Source organism: Hoplias malabaricus, chromosome 2 (assembly GCF_029633855.1).
Source record: "Hoplias malabaricus isolate fHopMal1 chromosome 2, fHopMal1.hap1, whole genome shotgun sequence".
Taxonomy (NCBI): Eukaryota; Metazoa; Chordata; class Actinopteri; order Characiformes; family Erythrinidae; genus Hoplias; species Hoplias malabaricus.
The window spans coordinates 64,511,406-64,532,357 of NC_089801.1; the positions used below are offsets into that span (position 1 = coordinate 64,511,406).

General features: G+C 40.9%; 2 protein-coding genes across 2 annotated transcripts; one reads left to right on the forward strand and one right to left on the reverse strand.

Annotated features, from left to right (window-relative positions):
- The first annotated feature begins 337 nt into the window (after positions 1-337).
- esf1 (ESF1, nucleolar pre-rRNA processing protein, homolog (S. cerevisiae)) lies at positions 338-9,618 on the forward strand. The gene is made up of 14 exons (XM_066659705.1): positions 338-425; positions 1,558-2,067; positions 3,263-3,603; positions 3,870-3,983; positions 4,099-4,217; positions 4,359-4,511; positions 5,486-5,600; positions 6,071-6,215; positions 6,466-6,627; positions 7,135-7,259; positions 7,348-7,444; positions 7,575-7,666; positions 8,033-8,182; positions 8,726-9,618. The coding sequence occupies exons 2-14, from the start codon at positions 1,587-1,589 to the stop codon at positions 9,068-9,070; spliced, it is 2,439 nt and encodes an 812-aa protein (XP_066515802.1). The 5' UTR covers positions 338-425; positions 1,558-1,586; the 3' UTR covers positions 9,071-9,618.
- A 629-nt stretch (positions 9,619-10,247) lies between these two features.
- Positions 10,248-20,385, reverse strand: btbd3a (BTB (POZ) domain containing 3a). Its single transcript, XM_066660836.1, has 6 exons — positions 19,948-20,385; positions 18,523-18,764; positions 17,611-17,701; positions 16,965-17,083; positions 16,147-16,510; positions 10,248-16,023 (listed from the first exon to the last, which is right to left on the reverse strand). Exons 2-6 carry the CDS (start codon positions 18,660-18,662, stop codon positions 15,355-15,357), a joined length of 1,383 nt encoding a protein of 460 aa, XP_066516933.1. The 5' UTR covers positions 18,663-18,764; positions 19,948-20,385; the 3' UTR covers positions 10,248-15,354.
- Positions 20,386-20,952: the final 567 nt, after the last annotated feature.

The following is a 20,952-nucleotide window of genomic DNA, read 5'->3' on the forward strand; positions in this document are numbered from 1 at the left end:
AGAGGCACACAATAATGTATTCTCTTTAAAAACACGGAGGGACAAAACAGGTGCATTATTTGTTTCAGACCAAAATCTGCTGGGAATCACTGGGAATCTTTTGCCATGTGCCCTAACACTGTAGTGCACTAAAGTGCGGATTGAAACAGCCTTGGATTTTAAAAACACTCGGAGAATCTTGGTCAAATTTAATAGAGGTTCACATTTTAAATAAGTGCTGAATTCACCTTAATGTTTGCAGTTAATTGTTGAGATGAATGCCATATATTTAATCACATGAAAATAACTTAAAAACAGGGAGGAGGGACTTTCTTTTTTTTTTTTTAGATGTAATGGACCTTGTGGCTCGCCGTAGAAGAAAGGGGCGGGGCTGGAGGGAGGTCAGAAAACACGTGGATAGTGGAGGCGTGCAGTGTCTGACTCTGGTGAGAGATTTTATTTATTTTAAATCTTTTTCCGATTTTAAAGCCATAACAGAGCCAGCGGCGCGGTGTGGTGGTCCCCGGCGCCGTGTTTGTGTGTTTAGTGATGTTACTGTTACTGTTTACATCTTTATGATCACATGGAATGGCAGAAAGCAGGAGGCTAGTGCTAGCTAATGTTGTTCTACACATGTGAGAGTAATGTAGCCTACTGTAGAGTTGTGTATACAGTTTTAAGGTCCCTCCTGATCCAGATAAATGCTGTGTTCTCAGAGTCACCTGAACTGAAACTCTGCTCTAACACGTGTTCCCTGTGACCATTATTTTCACTTTTAAAAAAGTAGCAAACGCTGTCATTTGAGCAGGGGGTGTCCAAACCTCTGTACAGACCTATGTGTAGGGTTAACTGAGCTGTACAGGTCTGAGTGTTGTGTGTATGTGAGCTATGCCAAAACCGTACATGTGTATACTGTAGTTCTACATTTACAGACTGTAATTTAGTCAATCTGGTGTTAGGCATACCGAGTTAGCCCCCCTTTTACCTTGTTCTTCAATGGTCAGGACCCCCACAGAGCAGGTATAACTAGGGTGGTGGATCACTCTCAGCGCTGCAGTGACACTGACATGGTGGTGGGGAGTGTGTGTTGTGGAGGTTCAAGTGGATCAGACACAGCAGTGCCTCTGTTGGAGTTTTTAAACAATGTGTCCATTCTGTCCACTCTAAAAAACTGTCTTAGAGCACACAAGGGGTTAACAAATTATGCAGAGTAACAGATGGGTTGTTTTTTCATGAACAATCAAAACAGAGCTCATTTACACATAACCAGCCTGATTCACTCTAAGACAATGTGAAAGTCTGTAAAGTAGTCACATAAAACATTCTGACGTTTAGTCTTTGGAGGTCTCATTCCTTAAGGCAGGATGGCCTGACGTGTCATCTTGGGCCTCTGAAAGTTGACATAACAAATGCGAGTTAGTGCTCTCCTCCTAGTGAGTTGTGCTCCAGTAATGTTGCATCAGAGGCCGTTTGAAAAGATGGTTGCGCTTCATGTGTCTTCGAGGAAATGTGGGATACCGGCCCTTTAAATAAATGTATTAATTGATGCAGTTATTTTTTCCTGTGTTTTATAAACAGGTTGCTGTTTGAGGAAAGCTGTGGTCATCATGTCGTCCAAGAAAGAGTCGAGTGGTGATGAGCGCTTCAGTCGGGTCACGAAGGACCCTCGCTTCTGGGAGATTCCAGATGTGGAGAAAAAACTCCGGATCGACAAGAGATTCCAGTCCATGTTCCACGATGAGAGATTCAAGCTGAAATACACAGTGGACAAACGCGGTCGGCCGGTCAACCACTCATCCTCTGAGGACCTCAAACGCTTCTATAAACTCTCTGAATCCGAGGGGTCCGACTCAGAGGGGTCAGGCGAGAACCAAGATGTACAGCAGGTGGGGAAGAAAAAGACCAAGAAGAAGAAAAAGAAGACAAAAGTGAGTTTAGCTGTGGAGAAGGAGCAGGAGGAGGATGAGGAGGAGGAAGATCATGAGCCTGAGAAAAGCTTAAAGAAAGAGGAAAAGACGTTAAAACAAGGAGAAAAGGCAAGAAAAACTAAAGCAGAGCTGGTCCGAGGAGTGAGAGTCATTGAAGAGGGTAAGAAACAATGCAATACATAACACTTAAATGCGAACTCTACTCATTTCAACAGTCAAAAAACAATCAACAGTCCTCAAAAATAAATAGCAGTGATGTAACCAAAGTCTTTTACAGTGGGTTTGATGTGAACTGCTCCGTTCTAGAGAAACCTACAACGTCAGGATAGTTCACACTTGTGGTGAATAGAACCAGACATCTTAAGAGTTCAGTACTATTGTAATAATGCCCAAATGTGTGGAAGGGTATAAGCAGGAAGTTTCTCCTCTTTGCTGCAGTAACAGCAGCTAATCTTGTAAGATGTTCTAGGATACTAGAAGCTGGAAGCTTGCTCTGAGGATTTGATGTCATTCAGCCTTAAAATATACATCAGTTGAGTAAGGTACTGATGTTATATGATTGGTTCTGGATCACAAACACCACTACAAGTCGTCTCAAAGACACTTTATAAATGATTGTAAGGAACTGCAGTTCTTTCTGGTTTGTTTATGTTAAGGAGCAATGTGTCTTTTAAGGTGGAATGGTATGTTAGAGGGGAAAAAAAAACGACTGTTGTTTGTATGTGGCTGAAGTGTAACTTGTCTGTAAGTTTTTATTCATTGTTTGAATTAACACATAACCGGTTTGTAACTTGAGTTGTTGAGTTTTGTAGCACTTTTTGTCTGTTTACTTTCATGCTCTCTCTTGAATTTGGAGATGTTTCCACCTTAAGTAATCTGAAACTTCTACCTGTGGTGAAGAAATGGAGTAGTATCCTCAACTGTGTTCGTAATTTCAATGTTGTTTCTGTTGCCTAAGTCCAGATGCCTTTTCACAGCCGTGAGCAGAGAGAGAGAAAGCCTAGCATACCTGACGAGACACTTTGTTTTTTTGTTTTTTTTTTTAAGCAATTTACAGAGGCTTTGTAAACACATTAGACACGTTTTGGTAATGCAAACAGACTAGAGAGCAGCAAATGATGAGGAAACATCTACTGAATTTTATAAAAAGTGTTTTTTGAATACAGTCGTGAAAGTGACATTTAATGGAGCTCCATCACTCCAGAGTACACAGCTGTAGTGCTCCAGTGCTGGGAGCAAGCCGAGTTGGGCACCTTAAATTAATTAGATGAATTCGCTAATTATACAGGGTGTGTCAACAATTTTTGACACATTGGGTGTTGCACACTGAGTAATATATTCCTGTCTTTACTCAGGAGAGGAAGAAGAACTGGAGGAGGATGATGATGAAGAAGGAGACAGTGACACTGAAAAGGGAGTACGTCTCTCTGCTGCTGATGATGATGATGATGATGATGACGACGACGACGACGACGACGACGATGATGATGATGACGACGACGATGATGATGAGAGTGACTCTGAGGAAGAAAGTGACAGTGGACCTGATCTGGCCCGAGGGAAAGGAAACATGGAGACCAGCTCAGAGGAGGACGACGACGATGATGAAGAGGTGGAGGAATATCTTCGTCGTGAGGAAGAGGAGATTGAACACAACTGGGGAGAGATGTGGAAGGACGCCCCACGCTCAGAAGAGGTTTCGTATTTCTCTTACTCTCTGTTTTAACATCTTTAAAGGTACAGTAGTCTGCATTTTTGCTTTTCTACTTGCATTAATGATGCAATAAATAAAAAATTAATTTAAGGTTTTGTATGAAGTAGGGTTTTAATGATGCAATACTTGTTTGTTATTGATGTTTTTTTTAGACCTTTAAAGGTGTATTAAGATGCTGGGCGGTTTGCACTGTCCTGTTACTGTTTAAAGACACTGTGATGTTTGTGTTTGTGTGTATGTGTGTGTAGCTGAGTCGTAGGCTGGCTGTGTGTAATATGGATTGGGACCGGATTAAAGCTAAAGATCTGTTGGCTCTCTTCAATTCATTCAAACCCAAAGGAGGAGTGGTGCTGTCTGTAATGGTAAATTACAGAATTATTGACTCTTCATGTATTTATTTTACAATCTTATAATCACACGATCTAGAGTGTAGGTTGACTGTGTGTGTGTGTGTGTGTGTGTGTGTGTGTGTGTTAGATCTACCCATCTGAATTTGGTAAAGAGAGGATGAAGGTAGAACAGACTCATGGTCCACTGGAACTAACCAATGTCACAGATCTCCCAGACGACCCAGAGGCAGACACTGAGGAACAGAGGTAATATACACCAAAAACAGTTTATTAATTTGCAGTTTACTGCGATAACTTTTTATTATTCTGAAGTTAATTTGTATATCTCTGGGTTTCTACCTGCTAGCCTGCTTTCCTTACAAAGCGATGTGTGTTTATTTGTATTAGGATCTACAGGGAGAAGGTGCGGGATTATCAGTTCAAGCGTTTGAAGTATTATTACGCGGTGGTGGAGTGTGACTCTGTGGAAACGGCGGCTAAAATCTATGAGGAGTGTGATGGCTATGAGTATGAGAGCAGCTGTTCCATGCTGGACCTGAGGTGAGACTCTCAGCTGTTAATATATTGTGAATAGAAGCTAGTTGTAACTGTGGCCACAGTCCTTATAGGAAAGTCTGTCCACACTAAGGCAGTTATTTCAACTCTCACATGACTAGGCTCTTCTTTCTTTGAATGAGGAGGGGTCTATAAAGCAGAAACCAAAAAGTACAGTAACATTTAATAAGCATTTTTCATGTTATTACTTTTGGGGTTTTTGAATCGAGGTGATTGGCTCTTTTAAATAAATGGCAGCACTTTCTCTGTAAACAGACAACCTAGCTGAGTTCGAGATGGCCCCCTACTCACTATTCCCTACATTACTAACTATATAGTGCACAATTTAAAGGAACTGAATGTTGGATGGTAGTGAATGATTGGGACACTACCGCATGCAAGTTTGAGCATTATATTTGCTGGCAGACTTTGTTGCATAAACACTATAAACCTAATGCCCCCAGACCAATAAAATCTCAGTCTAACTGCACACTTACCGTGTGTTCTGAGGACTACTTAACTGCATGAGCTCTGTATTACACATGGTGTATTATGGGTATCTGATGTTTGCTATGGTACATCAGTTGTACACTGCTTATACTGTAAACACTATGCACTACAAACACAACTAAAGAATGGTAGCAGGCCAGAATAGCCCACTATAAAGTGAAAAGGTGAAATGTTTTAATCACAGCCCCTGTTATATGTCTAATATAGACATCAGACACTGGAAACCAATAGCATTCAGTGAGTTAGATAGTGATGTTGATCATCTTTCACTCCTAGTGTGTACTCAGTAATCTGGGAAATGAAAAAAATGACTTAATGGCTTACAGTTAGCATGATGCTCATTGTTCATTATGTTTAATATATAATATTAAAGCACGTGCCTTGTTTTGTTACAAATCTTAATTTTTGATATAATAATGTGAACAGTGTATTGATGTCTGGCTCTAAATGTGTTTACACTATCCTCGCAGGTTTATTCCTGATGATGTTGTATTTGATGAAGAACCCAGAGAACGTGCAGTGGATGTGGACTTTTCCACCTACAAACCCAAACTCTTCACCTCCACCGCTACCACGACTGCAAAGGTCAGATAACACTGCTCTATAAACAAATTTACTAACTGCCCACTTATAAATAGTCTCACACACTTGTGTTGTGGTGGGCAGTACGGGGCACAGCAGGTAGTGTCGCAGTCACACAGTTCCAGGGACCTGGAGGTTGTGGGTTCCAACCTTGCTCTGGGTGACTGTCTGTGAGGAGATTGGTGTTCTCCCTGTGTCTGCATGGGTTTCCTCCGGGTGTCCATTAGCTACTATAACAGAAAAGGGTCATCAGTGTTCTCCAAATGTGTTGAGCTGTCCAGTGTTGGCTGTGTTAACAGCATTCTGAACAAATGCCTTTGCTTTTTGCACCTTACAAGCTTGGTAGCCTTGTTTCATTGGGGCAGCAGTGAAAGTACAGTCTGTGACCATTTCCATGTCCAGATGTTTGTGTTCCAAATTTCGGTGCATCCTTAGCATTCATATGTTTTAAGTTTGAAGTGTCATGCCTTCAGGTGGAGTTAACATGGGACGAGACAGACCACGATAGAGTTACAGCCCTGAGTAAGAAGTTTAGTAAGAACGAGCTTCTGGACATGGACTTCAAGGCCTACCTCGCCTCTTCAAGTGAGGATGAAGAATATGAGGAAGAGGAAGAGGGTGAGTGGATATGGCCTTCGATCAAACAAAGATCATGTAAACCTGTGTTAACTCATTACTTTGTTCCAAATCTCAGTCAGAATTTATTAACGACATCCATTGTTTAAGGTGATAACAGTGTCTTTAGTTTTACACCAGAGACTAATGTAGTTAAGAAGTTGAATTTACTCACAAAAGTTAAACTGCAGTTTATATTAAATATCAGCAAGCTTTAATTTGCAGAAATATTTGTGTTGAAAAAATTTCTCAGAAATAAAGCTGGTGCAAGATTCGGCAGAGGAGAAGAAAGGGAAAAAAGGAAAGAAGGAGGAAGAGCAGATTGCTAAATACCGCGAGCTGTTGCAGCTGGTCCAGGACAAAGACAAGAAGGAGAAGGACAATGACATGGAAATGGAGATCACATGGGTGCCAGGTAAACTTCCTTGATCAGTGTGGAAGAAATAATAAAAAAAAAGAAATGTTAGATTTCTCTCTCTTACTGATACAGATGTTGAGACCCTGCGTTTCAGTTGATAACGATACTTTCCAGACTTGGATTTCGTACAGAAACATATTAATTTTCCCTGATTTGATTTCTGTCAAAATTAAGGAGAAAGTTTCTCATTATAACCAAGCATCTATTAATAAGGAATTATGGGCTAGCATCATGTAGCATAGTAAGTCTGATCTAAATTAATGTAGTGCACACCAGGCTTTAAGAGACTAAGATCACAAAGTACTATTTCAGTCAAAATATAATGTAGTTTTAATTCTTTCTTCAAATGTATCAAATCAGGTGAGATTTGTTCAGTGTCTGAACTTTGCCTCTTTACTTTTGTGGGAGCTGCGAGGCTAATGTAGCTAATGTAGCTAACAAGTACCTAATGTAGCTAATGTAGCTAACAAGTAATTTTGTGAAGTGTGTGTGGTTCTTGTTCAGGGTTAAAGGAGACCACAGAGAAATTGGTGAAGAAAAAGCTAGAAGGAAAAGACAGACTGACTCCATGGGAGGAGTTTCTGGAGAAGAAGAAAGACAAGAAGAAAGAGAAGAGGAAAGGAAAGAAGGTAAAAAAAAAACCCACAGTTTTTATATAAAAAGCCAACATTTCAGTGGACAAATACACATACAGTCACTCTCTCTCTCTCTCTCTAGGACTTTGAGGATGAAGCTGCTATCAGTGATGATGAACTTCCACCTGGTGTTGACTTCAACGACCCTTTCTTCTCAGAAGAGCTTGACAGTTCCACTGGTCAGTCCCGGGTTTTATTTACTTATTTATTTTTATCTCTATCTTCTCTCACACTTTTTCTTTAGATTCTTCCTTGTTAGTAATGTACTATACATTAATAAAGTTTGAAATATGTTTTGTAACTGATCAGGAACGTCCCAGAAAATCAAGAAAACAAAGAAAAACAAAAAAGCGGAGGAGGAAAGGACCCCAGAGGAGGAGGCGGAGCTAGAGAAACAGAAGGTAATGCTGAGGGAAACTTCACTGTAATAAAACTGAATGGACATCATGTGTGTAGCTATGAAGAGGCCCTTCGGAGACATTAGCCAAATGCAGCATTCTAGGAGTGAAGACAGGGTTAGGATGAACATGAGTACACATGTTAATTTATATTTCCCAGATATAGACCATGAAATCTACAGTGCTGTAATGTCCCTATAATTATTTTTCAATGAGTCGTGTATGTCTTTTTTGAATAACAAGGCATTCCCAGAAGAGATGATACAGGCTAAAGGATACTGGTGTTCCACAGCCTCCAACAAACGGACTCCCTTTCGTTGACTCCTCTAGATCAGCCGGTTTAATTTGTGTGCTTGTGTCTGTCCTCAGGCTGAGATGGCTCTTCTGATGGAGGACGATGAGGAGGAGAAGCACAGACATTTTAACTACGACAAGATCGTAGAGCATCAGAACCTCAGCAAGAAGAAGAGGAAGAAGCTGCTGAAGAGCAACACGCTGCTGGAGGAGGACAAGTTTGAGGTCAGGGCGCATAGTCAAACTTTCTGTTTGCTTAAAGATCCTTGTGTACTGTAGGATGTCAGTATAACACTGGGTTTTTAAATGAAACAGTAGATGTTGTATTACCCCCTGCACATCCTGTAGTGTGTTGCAGTCTATCAGTATGACTGGACTAAGAGGTTGATAGAGTAAAATTATCAGCCACATAAAGCACATTTTAATTATTAATTTAGATATTTAAATAGCCATTAAAACGTTCCATATACAAGATTATTTAGACTCCTTCATGCAATACCTTTTGAGATAAGTTGGAGAGGTCCTTGTGATCCATTATTAATCATCCAACATCAATACCTGACTTCACTGCTATTCACAGGGCTGAATGCCATCAAATCCTCACAGAAATGTTCCAATAATTCTTTCCAGAATTAGAAGCTGTTCCTGCAGGAAGCGGGGACAAACCCCTTGTTAATACCCCTGACTTTCGAAGGGGCTGTCACTATACGTCATGGAAAATCACCGCACTCCTATTCGTATCTAATCATCTCTGTCTGATTTAAACAGGTCGATGTGCAGGACCCGCGCTTCCAGGCCATGTTCACGTCCCACCTTTACAACCTGGACCCCTCAGACCCAGCGTACAAGAAGACTAAAGCCACTCAGAGCATCCTGGAGGAGAAGCATAGGCGCAGAGAGCAGCAGCAACAGCAAGTCCAAAAGGAGGTGCTCAAGGGCCAACAACACCCAGAGAAACCCAGCAAGAACTCGACTGACCCACAGACCAGCAGTAGCTCTGTAGATCTGCCCACATCTCACAAAGTCATGGACCCCAGTCTGTCTCTGCTCATCAAGTCTGTGAAGAACAAGACGGAGCAGTTTCAGGCTCGAAAGAAACAGAGGATCAAATAGATACAGAGAGACTGACTTATGGAGCCCTTCTGTCAAGGTAGAAACGTTTAGAGGCTTAAAATAATGGAATAAAACAACTGAGTAAATAATTCCCTCAGTTTAAAGGAGCAGGCAGCCATTCTTATCAGCAGAACATAGCAAGCAAAATTTATGAAAGTGATTTTTAGATCACTTTAAATAGATCTGTGGTCTTTGTGCAGGTCAAAGTACAGAGTCTTTGACACATCCAGGTCACTAGGTGTCAGTGTAATGGCTATTACAGAACGTGAAGAAGAACAAATAATTTCATCCCTTTAGTTAAATATTTACTACTACTTTCACATCATAGGGCCCCTGTGGAAGGGTGACTTTTCGCTGTGTGGAGTCTTCAGCTACAATCAGAGCCCCCCCACCCCCCACAAACTGGACTAAAGTGGCTCATTTCCACTGTAAACCCTGTGTCATGTTTAGGAGATGAACTTAATCATATTATGCCTCAAACAGACATTTTTATTTGTGGAAATAAATGAAAATTCCTTTTCTACAGAATTGTAACTTTGTGGACGTATCATTCAGAAACTCTCAAAACATTAAAAGCACCATACCATTGGAAAAACTATCAAAATTACCTTTGATTTTTTAAATGAATACTTTGGGGATAAAGAGAGGATGGTATGAGAGGCAGGCGTAGTGTTGCTGTCGTTGATTTCTCTTGTTGACAGGTTTGGCTGCTGGGGGGGTGAGGTGAAACATGATTTTATTGGTAAATATTATTTTTCCCCACACACTGTTTCATGATGACATAAGCAACACATCTGATGATGATATAGAGGTATAGAAGACTAAGTAGATTCCATTTAAAATTCCAGTTATTCATAATTAAATAATTTGAAATTTGAACCCAGGACCCCCAAGACCCCCCACCACTGTAACTGCAGCCCTGCCCTGACAGGGACCAGACATCTGGTATTTTTAATACATTCAGAAAAATGAAGTATAAAAGATGGAATCTGTTGCCTGTTTTGGTGCTAAAACATTCTTTTAAAAGTCATTGATGGCAGAGGTTCGTGCAGAGTGCAGTAAGAGACTACATCATGACGTCTGGTTCCATTCACCCCCATTGTAAAGGAATATGAGCTTTCATCTTTGATAAGATTCCCCTTTTAATAAAGACAAGGACCAAGAACTGAGAGGTTAAAAAGGCCTTAGATGAAGACTTGCTTTATTGATCATACTGGTTCTGATCCAAACACATTCAGGAGTCCCACTGGCACTTAATCACTGGCAGCGACACAGGCACATCAGCAATGAAGACTGATTCAAACTGTTACACAGACACACATACTCTTCCACATGAGGTACAAGCTCAAGTCACATCTCACAAATCACAAGATCTACACAAACTCTGATTGTAAACCCAATCCAGAAATGTTGCCCTGATTGTACGTATGCATTTACAGGACAGGATAAAAACCATTTATATTTTATTATTCTAACTTCATGACTTTTTCTTGTTTTAGGCTTTTTTGGAAACACCAGCTGACTTTTAGTTCAATACATCATCACAACGAAGGCAACTGCTACCATTTGTTTGAACCAATCTCAGCTGCTAAAGTCAGCCTTATTTTAGGATTTTAAAAGTGGAACTTCACTAACGTCTCAACTTAATACAGTCATTAACATGAAAACTGTCATTCAGTGTGAAACTCCCAGTTCTTGAAGAATATATCATTAGAACTGTTTACAGTGGTTGTAAATGGAACCCAATGGCTTCCTCTCAGAAAGACGAACTGGTACAGTCAGACAACTCATAAATCCTGCTTGTGGAAAAGAGGCACCAGGTTCAGCTTCAATCAACCATTTCACACCACACTGAATAACTGTTTACACCTCAGAGACTGAATTATACAGAAATGTTGAAACATCAGTGGATTCCCCCTTGTACTGAATCAGTGTTGGAAGACTGCAGTTTTAAATATCACATCAGTGTAACAGACTGTATCGCGAGAGATTTGCTTTTATCACAGTGTCCTCTAAACTACAAGAATGTTGGTGGGTTTATTTCCGATTGGGTCACATTTCTGAATCTCATTAAAGGTGTAATATATGTAACAAAAATAAACCCACTAAAAACTGGATGAATCATTTCAGCAGCAGCAGGTGTGGAAAGGTACAGATGGTCAAATATCAAAGCTCAGTACATGGTTTTTATATTTTGTTATATTTTAAAAGGTTCCGTCATGTGTGATTAGCAGGTATTTTAACTTTAAAGCTGCGGTGTGTACGACTGAGTGGGATCTGTTATCCGAAACCAAACCTGTTTTTATTAGTGTGTAGTCACCTGTAGCTAAGGGTAGTTGTGTTGTCTTTAGCTTAGAATGACACCTCTATATCTGCATAGGCAGTAGGTCCTCTTCCGACAGAGGCTGCCATGTTGCGGCATCATATATTTCTACATTACAAACACAACACCAGCTCTAGAGTGGGTCTGTGACTTTATATTGAACTTGCAGCTCATAAAGAAGGGGTGAGGGATGGATATTAAATTAAGTTTTGCAACCTTACTGCTAGACACCACTAAATCCTACACACTGCACCTTTAAAAATCAACTCTGCATTAGAATTTCCCTTAACCTAAATGTAGTTGATCAGAAAAACACCTTTAACATGGCCACAATTAGTGTTTTAGCAAGTGCTAATATACTGGTGTCCATGTTTAAAGACAAAGCTATATCATTCAGTGACAGCAATGATTTAGACCCTGCAGTTAGCACAATGCTAACTGAGAGCAATGAATTAGACACTGCAGTTAGCACAATGCTAATAATCTTGTTGTTATTGGGTACATTAACCTCATAGATCCAGAGTAAAGTTAAAGACTTTGGACATTGACTACATTGAGATTAAGGGGAGAAACTGTGTGACTTTGATATTTCCAGGCTCCCAGTCTCAGACGTGGAGACTCTCAGCGCTAACACAGCTAGCATAACGAACCAAGCCTTAAGCAGCAAGATTCAAGCTGTATTTGGTAAAAATATACAATATATAAAATATTTAACGTGGGGATTCTCAGGGGAGATACATTCTCTAAGGCATTATACAGAATGTCCACAATATTTGCAATTTAACAAATGTTCTTGCTTTAGCACAAGGTTCTTCTGTTAGGAGGCTTCATTTTCAAAGAAAAGAAAAAACTAGCTTAGCAACAGTGATGTTCTTACAGTACACACTGCAAAAAGACATGATGCAAGAATAGAACCATTAACAAATCATGATCAGACCTCAGTAACACACGAAGGATAAAAATAAAGTAACATTCAATAAAATAAGTACTTTATTACTTATTACTGATAACATATGCTAATGTGTACTATTAAGACTGAAGTTTCTCAGCATAGAAACAAAACCAGTAGAATGCCACCTATTTAAAATGTGCTGTGAGTGTTTACTACACATGGCTGAACAGGAGTTGCTTCAAAACAAGTCTATCACTTCTTTCAATAGCAAATAAACAGGATGAATGATGAGGGGCCTGACTAAGGAGAGCCCCTGCACTAAATCGTGTTCAACATGAGTGGCTTACTTTTACACAAAGGGAAGTGGAATGCATTTACTATTGTGAAAATGTTGTGGCATTATCACCTCTGCTACAGTGTTAGTGCTTATTAGAATAATAATATTAGTGACATGTGTAGGCTGACTTGATTCCTCTGCTGAAAAGTTGTATTTATGTTGATTGATGTCACAAACCTCACAAAGTGCCTCAAAAAAGGATTAGAGAGGTCCACCACCATCATGGTCACTAATTCATCAAAAAAGCTGTGTAAAATACCCAACGCAACTGTCCCTGACGTGGGTTAGTCACAAGACTCCATGGTGATGTAGTTTGATAAAAGAATAAGCTGCTCAAAACCCAGGTTTAGGTCAAGTTAGCTGGCTAAATATTAAATAGCTTTGTGACACAGACCCCAGTGTTTACTGCTCTCACTAAAACAGATTCACTCCATTCAGCTTCAGAAAGAAACTGCTACAGTACTGGATTTAGCACCACTTCTGCAGAGAATGCACTCAAATATGCAAGAAATAAGCACCATCCTAAAAAAAGTGATAAAACTATGACTATGAATCCAACGAATAGAAGCCACTGTCATTGTCAAATACTATGATGAATGATGAGGTTCTAGCGAGAAGGAATTCAAAGCTATTTATTCAAAGCAGTTATTCATAGCTTAACTCAGTTACTGTGGTACGTGATTGTGCAGTGGGAGGTGTAGGGATCCCATTTTAATCTGAGGACAGATCCAGGGAGAGGTTTATACATAAATTGATGTCATATCAAATGTTGGGAGCAGTTAAAATTGACCTATCAATGTTCTGCCCATAAATACAGGAGGTCCTTGGGTTACGTCAGTCCCGAGTTATGATGGTTCGTGGTTACGACACACCTCCAATTTACTGTATAAAGCCTTGTTTCAACGTAAGTGGTTTTGCGTCGTAAACGTCGTAATGCAAACTTCGTGTTTGGTGTGCGCGGCGGAAGAATACATGGTTACGCGGCTCAGGACCAAGGAGGATAGTTGTTAGGATAGGATAAGTGCTTGCAGTACGTTATTTACGTACAGTATTTACGTATGTTCCAACTTACACCGAAAATCGGTTTACGACACGACGTAGGAACGGATCCACGTCGTAAGTCGAGGACCCCCTGTATCTTCTTTTGTTGTTATTGTTGCTAGGTTGGACAAGCTTTTCCAAACGACAGCAAAAAAAAAAAAAAAAAAAAAAAAAAAAAGAGATCTTTAAATTAGACACTTAGCACTTTCAGCTGCAATCATTACTGGTAAAAAACAAGCTACAGTTTTGTATAAAGCCCAATGGGATTTTGTCATCATTATGCAGAGCTTGTCCAACCTAGCAGTTTGGTAGGAGAGAACTAATTTGTGGATAGAGCAATGGATCACAGATTTACAGATCAGCCGTGTGTTAAAATGGCTCTGTGTCACAGTAAATAGTAGTGCAGTAAATGACATGTTTCATACGTTTTACTGTGTATCCTTCAGTTTCTTCATTTAAAAATATAGAAATGATATAGTAATAGTAATAGTAATAGCGAATAGTAATCAAGCTAATGAGTGAACCAATATTACTTGAATTCTGAAATTAATTCTGAATCACACTATTCACAAAGGAATAAAAACTCATGGAATGTGAAATAAATTACTAGCCCTCGCCCGTTAACATCATCGCTGTCAGAACAGAACATTGTATCTCCGTTATTGTTCAGCTTTACTTTTTGAAACTTAAGTAACTTACATTATCCAAAGTTCTGATGACAATCAGAATAGCAGAAATGGTCAAAAATTACTTGAAATTAATGCTTTTTTTACTTTAATTTTCATCAAATGTTTTTCACACAAATATATTTTCTTCGTTCTACTGTAAAGTTAACTTTGGAGATAAAGGTTTATATCAGACAGTGACGATGTTATTAGTGGTCTGTTGCTTATTAGATCAGTTATGGCACTGATATTTTGAGGCAAGAGATGTTAAGGGCAGTACTTTAAGAGCAAAGCTGTACACAAACTGCTTGAAATACATGACCCTACATCCTCATTGGCCACTAGTGTTTCAAGGTCTTCAAGGTCTTCTGTCTAGAGCTATAAGAACAACAATAATCTCTGCAGGACACTGTACTTGCTTAAGGAACAAGCTTTTCCAGAGCTGAACTGGCTGTGTTAGAACAGAATGGCTCCCTACTCAGTATGTAGTGCCCTACATAGGTCATGAAATACCAGTCTTTACAGCCAGACAGTGCTTTAAGAAAAGCCATGGTTACATAATTTTAGTGCACTATTTGGGTGTAGAATCCACTAATTCATGACACATTCATTACACCAAATAAGGAGGAGGAGCCATTTCATTGCGTGAATGTTTTCAAAGTTTACAGAACCTTATACCCAATGTACAGTAGTAAAGCGCTATACAAATCGATTTGAGTAGGGGTGCCCAAGTCCTAGTATCCTGATCTATAACCACAGAGAGTGTAGTACAGCCAACAGTGATATTCAGATGCTCCTGAAGATCCTTCATGGTTTATGTGTTTATGTAAATTACAGTATAAACTAAACTCCCCAGATCATTCGCTCAGACTTAGCTTGGACACCCCCCCGAATGTGAAGGTTTATATGAGAACCGCTTATAGACACTTGTTTTAAGAGTGTATCCCAGGACCAGAGATCTAGAAGATTGTCAAATGGCACCCTTTACCCCCCTACACCAGAGAAGCAGTGGTTTGCTCATGTTTCTCATGCATAAAATATGAGTTCAGGAATCTGCCCACCCTGTACCCCTGTACCGTTGGTACTGTCTGAGGAACACTGGAACTGGAAGGTGACTTTCCCACACTGCACTTCGGTCATGCCTTCCTGGCCAAAGTAGCTCAGCTCGTTACCGTCAAGCACCACACTGGCTGTGTAGAACGTGTCTGGTTCTACCTGCACAGGGTACTCGAAAAACACAGGGAACGTGTTGCTGGATCCGTCAGAGAAGTACTTGATCACAGCAAGGCCCAGGGTGACCCCCTGTCTCTTGAGCTCAATTTTGGCCTGGTACTCAGCTGAGCCGCAGCTGGAACCATACAGGCCGAAGCCGGCAATGAAAACCCTCTTATCCACTGCAAACTGGATGCTGTCGCAGCGTCCTCGGTAACGCCACTGGTTGCTGCGGTAGGCGCAGGACTGGAACCTGTGGCATTTCTGTGGGGTAAGGCCTTTCCGAGGCTTGCATACAAATGGAAGCTCTGGCTTTCTCGCCGCCGTGAACCACAGGAAGACGTCGTTGGTCTCATTGAGTGTCAGCACACCTGACTGTGCCACACCGTTAGCAAAGTCATCCAGGGACATGGCTGGAATCCGGATTAAGTAAATGGCCTTGCCCAGCACCAGCCTTTTGTTCTCCATGGTGGGCTGCAGTTCCTGCCAACAAGGGTGTGCCATATGGCAACGTAAGAACAATTAATATATGCATTTTTCTGGTTTGTTGCACAAAATTTGTATAAAAGATCTTAACAATAACATATTGTTAGTGACCACTCCTACCTGCCGGTGGCACTCAGCCTCTGCCCAGTTCAGTGCTGCCTCCAGCACCACCGTCTCCTTGGCGTTCAGCGTTTCCCTGCGCAGGATGCTCTCCAATGTCTGAGCATCAATGTCACAGAAACCCTCTGAACGCAGTGCCAACTCGGCCTGAGCATCAATCACCTCCCAGCAGCGTTGTGTCAGGTCCGGCTCCTCAAACAAACAGCTCTGAGACAGCAGCACACAGGCGTTACGAGCACTAAGACTCGTCTCCAGAAACGTCACACACGCCCGCGCCAAATGAGGCACGATGTACTTCTTAGCCGCGTAAAGAGTGGCCAGAACAGTGTCAGCACACAGGTCGATCTCATCACAGTAAATATACCTGCAGGAGAGGGAGAAGGAGGGATTAAAGAAGACAAAGGATAAAGGGACAGAGGAAGGGTAAGTGAACATGGAAAGTGTGCCAGAAAGAAAGAACAAATGAGACAAAGGTGATGGGAAAGCAAACAGCACAGGAGGGAAGCAAAAATGGGAGAAAGACAGGAAGAGCACAGCAGGAGAGTTCAAGAACGGGAGAAAAAGGAAGGATAATGGAGAGAGCATGAGTGAAAGAAAGGAAGAAGTGAGGGAAAAGGAGCAGAATGAACAAGGCATGAAAAATAAAAACAAAAACAGGAAGGGATTGGGAGCTCAAGAGACAAAAATGGCAAGAAAGTAAAAAGGGCTCAGAGAGCACGGAATGCTAAAGGAAGATTAAGGAATAGGTTGGGAAATAAAGTGAGAAGGAAACGGATAAAGAAGAGCAAATAGTAGGAGGAGAAAATACATTTTCTTACTTGAGCATTGCGAGGAAAGAAGGCGGCTCAACATCAGGGATGCGGATCTCATCTTTACCCTCGGCCAGCTCTCCGTAAAACATAGCATGAAACACAGAGCTCCCTACAGCCAGGACATACTAAAAGAAAGAAAGAAACAGAAATTCATGTGAAATGTTGGTTGATCCTGGACCATGCTCAATCTATGGCTATACTACTACAAAACTATGCATATGAGAATGTTATGAAGATTTAGTTGAGATTTAGTTTTATGCTTTCAGTTAGTGGGGTGTTGTAAAACAAAGCAGCCTAGTTATATTTGACCTCTGGTTCCTATTATAACCACTGTGAAAGATTCTGAGACTGCAAGTTCCTCTATGACCCATTTCACATTAAACCACACTAAAGGACTTCTGAGACATCTCAGCCACTCTGGTAATCATGGAAAATGGGTTAAACTGGCCTTTAAAGATGTTAAGTAGCGGACAAATATTCTGGGATGAATAAAATGCTGCACTCCTTACCCTGAGACACTTTACACTGACCCATTACAGCAGTGTCATGCAGAAGGCTGCATTATATTACCTTACAGCGTGACTGTGTAATCTAAGTTGGGAATAAACAATGAGCCTGTGGGTTGCCATGGTTACTGCATTCCCACTCTCACCTTGTGCCCCGGCACTCTCTGCGTCCCCCCCGGGGGTCCGACAACGAAATGCACGTCTGCCATCAGCTCATTGTTGAACATGACTGCGTTTCTGCAGAGAAAACACAAAGGGCCTTTTATGTCGAGGCACTCCAGTGTACCCGCTGAGTGTCAAACATACATACAATGGTACAAGCATCCACATCTGGCTTTTTTCCAGCATCTGGATGTAGCAGGAATACAGCATTTGTGGCACAGGCGGAGGAATCTCCGCATTAACAGAAACTTGTACAGTGCTTGAAACTGTAAAGAAAACATATAAATGTGAAATATGAAACTACTCAGAGCTGTAGAAGATGCAGCTTTTAGAAAATGTTGTCAGGAGGATGGAGATTATAGCTATGTTTGGGTTGAGCTGGAAAACCAGAGCCAAAAGACAATACTGCTTTTCATTTATGTACAGGAAGGAAGTCTAAAAAGATATTTCTGATGAAATCATTACTTACTGCCTGACCAATAATAAGCAATAATATTAAAATGACCTCCCTATTCTTACACTCACTGTCCATTCTCAGCTCCACTGAAGACACATGATCACTTTGCAGTTCCACAATTACAGACTGTAGTACACTTGTTGCTCTGCATACTTTGTTTGCCCACTTTCTTCCTGTTCCTCAGTGATCGGGACTCCCACAGAGGAGGTATGATTTTGGTGGTGGATCATTGTCAGCACTGCAGTGACATCTTAGTTTGATGTGGTTAATTCACACTGTGCTTGTGATGGCATTAAAGCCCTCCACAGATACAGCTTCCTGTAGTTAATATCTACTTTTACTCCTGTTCATCCCACGGCACACAGTAAACCTTAGCTCTCCCTGGACTCTAAAAGCAGCCCATGACAGATTAAATACGAGAGTGTGCGAATGGGTCTACCTCTCTCTGATGGTGGGATAAAGGCCCTGCCAGTTGCAGCCCTGAATGGTGTTGTTGTTGCTGATGTTCTGCTGCTGGTACTGCTGCACGGTGGCGGACACAGGGGGCAGTTTCTTGGCAGGGTAAAGCTCTGCAGCCATTTTATTGAAACCTGCCTCAGGTAGTTCAGTCTGTGCTCATGGCCAGGCTCCAGACAGCAGGGTAGTGGGTCGGAAGGAAAAGGCCTGGTACTGCTGCGTTTCCTGGAAGACATTTTATAATGCAACATTAACAGGTAAATGTCATGTTGTACATGTTAAAAGGGGTGAGTAGTCTGAAAGGGGTCAATGTAAAAGTATCTGTTCTGGAAAGACTTATTGTAAACAAACAGTTCACAGTGCTGGTGAATGGAACCAGATGTCTGAAGGTAAATTTATATTTATACATTTATTTATAACAATGTTTACACAACTTGCATCATTTGCGAAGTTTTGCTTTGGGATTTTCGTTGTTTCCTGTGTGTGAAGCATTGTTTAGACTTATTATTAATATCATCCATCAATGTTAAAGTTTAAGAAGCAAACAAAAGAGTTACAACTTCAATAAAACTACTTTGCGCACTGTTGATAAGTTTCTCTATGACAAACCATTTCCCAGTAAACCCCTCTGACAGAGTTTGTTCACACCCCTGTCCTTTAAAAACCAAGTGGACTTCTTCTTGAACATGTAACTAGGATGAGATTTTAAGGTGCCATTCTACATTTTAAAGTTCAACAAAGTAAAGCTGTGCCATACTGGAGATGTACATCAAAATATATATCCTATACTACAGTGACAATAAGCATGGACCGTGCTTAGTCTACAGCTTTACTAATCACCAATAACGCCTCATTTGTGCCAGTCTGTTTCAGTGGTCCTAATAGATTCCTAATAGGATTTCTAAGTTATTCAGATAACTTCATCCCAAAGTTGTGGACTGTTCAATAGCCCTTTCTGTTGGACAGTCTTAACTCTGGGTTTAAGTTATCTGGCTGAAATGATGTGTGAAATACACCCCTGATGTTGGATTATCAGTTCTGGATCCCCCCCAATATGGTTGATATCTATGTAGTGAATTGTTTATACTCTTTAGAGCATCTAGCCGATGTTTTTACCCGAACTAAACAAAGAAAACAGCTATTTGTTAGCAGGGAGGCTGTTACAAGCGCATAACAATAGTAGCTAGGTAAATCCTATTCCACATAAATATTACTTTCACAGTTAATAAGCAGTTTGTGCCTGAAAATGTAATAAACTCGCGCCTTAGTATCCATATAAACATTAGCTTGTGTGCTAATCTAGAGAAGGAGGAACTAGCTGTTAGCCACAGCAGCTACTGGACGTTTTTGACAACATTCAAAAATACCCTTGCTCCTGGAATACGTATATTTAATGACAAAGACTCACCACGACACTCTGCAGTCGTTTAGACGCTGACCGGAAGCCGTTTTCAAGGCTAAAGCTAAAGCCAAGCTGCCCTGGCCAAGCTAACTGGCATTTTGTTAAATACAAATACACGCATTAAATCACAATTATAACAGAAATTACGTCGAGGAAATTTTTTATAACATCTTATTAAGTCTTTCTAGTTGCTAATATACGAATTCATGGAATAAAAGTCGTTAAAAGACGCTCGTAAAAGTTTCATGGGTCAACTCAACTCGTCCATCTCCGGCACAGAAAATATTTGTGGCCGCAAGACACTCCCAGCAGCGCGGATTTGGTCGCATATTATCACAGGGGCTAAAAGAGATTTAATGGTTTTCTGGTCTAAATAGTGACTTCATGATCTTAGGAACAAAAAGCGATCAACAGGAGAAATAAATCCGTTTTTTTTCTAACACAAATCAAAGATCTTTCCGTGCGGAAACCCGCTGCAGTTCAAAACAAAACCAGCAGATGGCAACAAACGCGCTCTAATAATTTTGGTGTAGCTCATGAATGGTGCATTCCACAATCAGTTCCCGCTGACTCTAGTTTTGCAATTACAGACTGTAGTCCATGTGTTGTTCTGCGAATTTTCACCCTGTTCTTCAGTGGTTAGGACCCCACACAACCACCACAGGGCAGGTATTTTTTGGGGGCTGCTCTGGTGGTTTGGGTGTGTGTTGGGTTTGTATGACTGGATCAGACACAGCAGTAGAACTGGCGGTTTATAAAAAACCTCATTGTCAGTGCTGGACTGAGTCTAAGGCACTGCACTGTGACCACTGATGAAGGACAAGGTGAACCAACAAGGTAGGTGTTTATAATGGACAAAGTTTAAAAAACTCCAACCGCATTACTTTGTCTAATCCACTTGCACTAACGCTACACACACTATCACTCTTCCACCACGTGTGTGTCACAGCAGTGCTGAGAATGATCCACAACACAAATCATGCCTGCTCTGTGGTCATGACTATTGAAAAA

Bases quoted from the DNA above. Each gene is read 5' to 3' on its own strand.
- btbd3a (XM_066660836.1), bottom strand. From the start codon at position 18,662: ATGGCTGCAGAGCTTTACCCTGCCAAGAAACTGCCCCCTGTGTCCGCC. The intron at 17,702-18,522 runs GTAGACCCATTC...TTTTCTCTGCAG, and splicing joins TATCCCACCATCAGAGAGAG to AAACGCAGTCATGTTCAACA. The intron at 16,024-16,146 runs GTAGGAGTGGTC...CCTTGTTGGCAG, and splicing joins AGGCTGAGTGCCACCGGCAG to GAACTGCAGCCCACCATGGA.
- esf1 (XM_066659705.1), top strand. From the start codon at position 1,587: ATGTCGTCCAAGAAAGAGTCGAGTGGTGATGAGCGCTTCAGTCGGGTC. The intron at 6,216-6,465 runs GTGAGTGGATAT...AAAATTTCTCAG, and splicing joins ATATGAGGAAGAGGAAGAGG to AAATAAAGCTGGTGCAAGAT. The intron at 8,183-8,725 runs GTCAGGGCGCAT...TGATTTAAACAG, and splicing joins TGGAGGAGGACAAGTTTGAG to GTCGATGTGCAGGACCCGCG.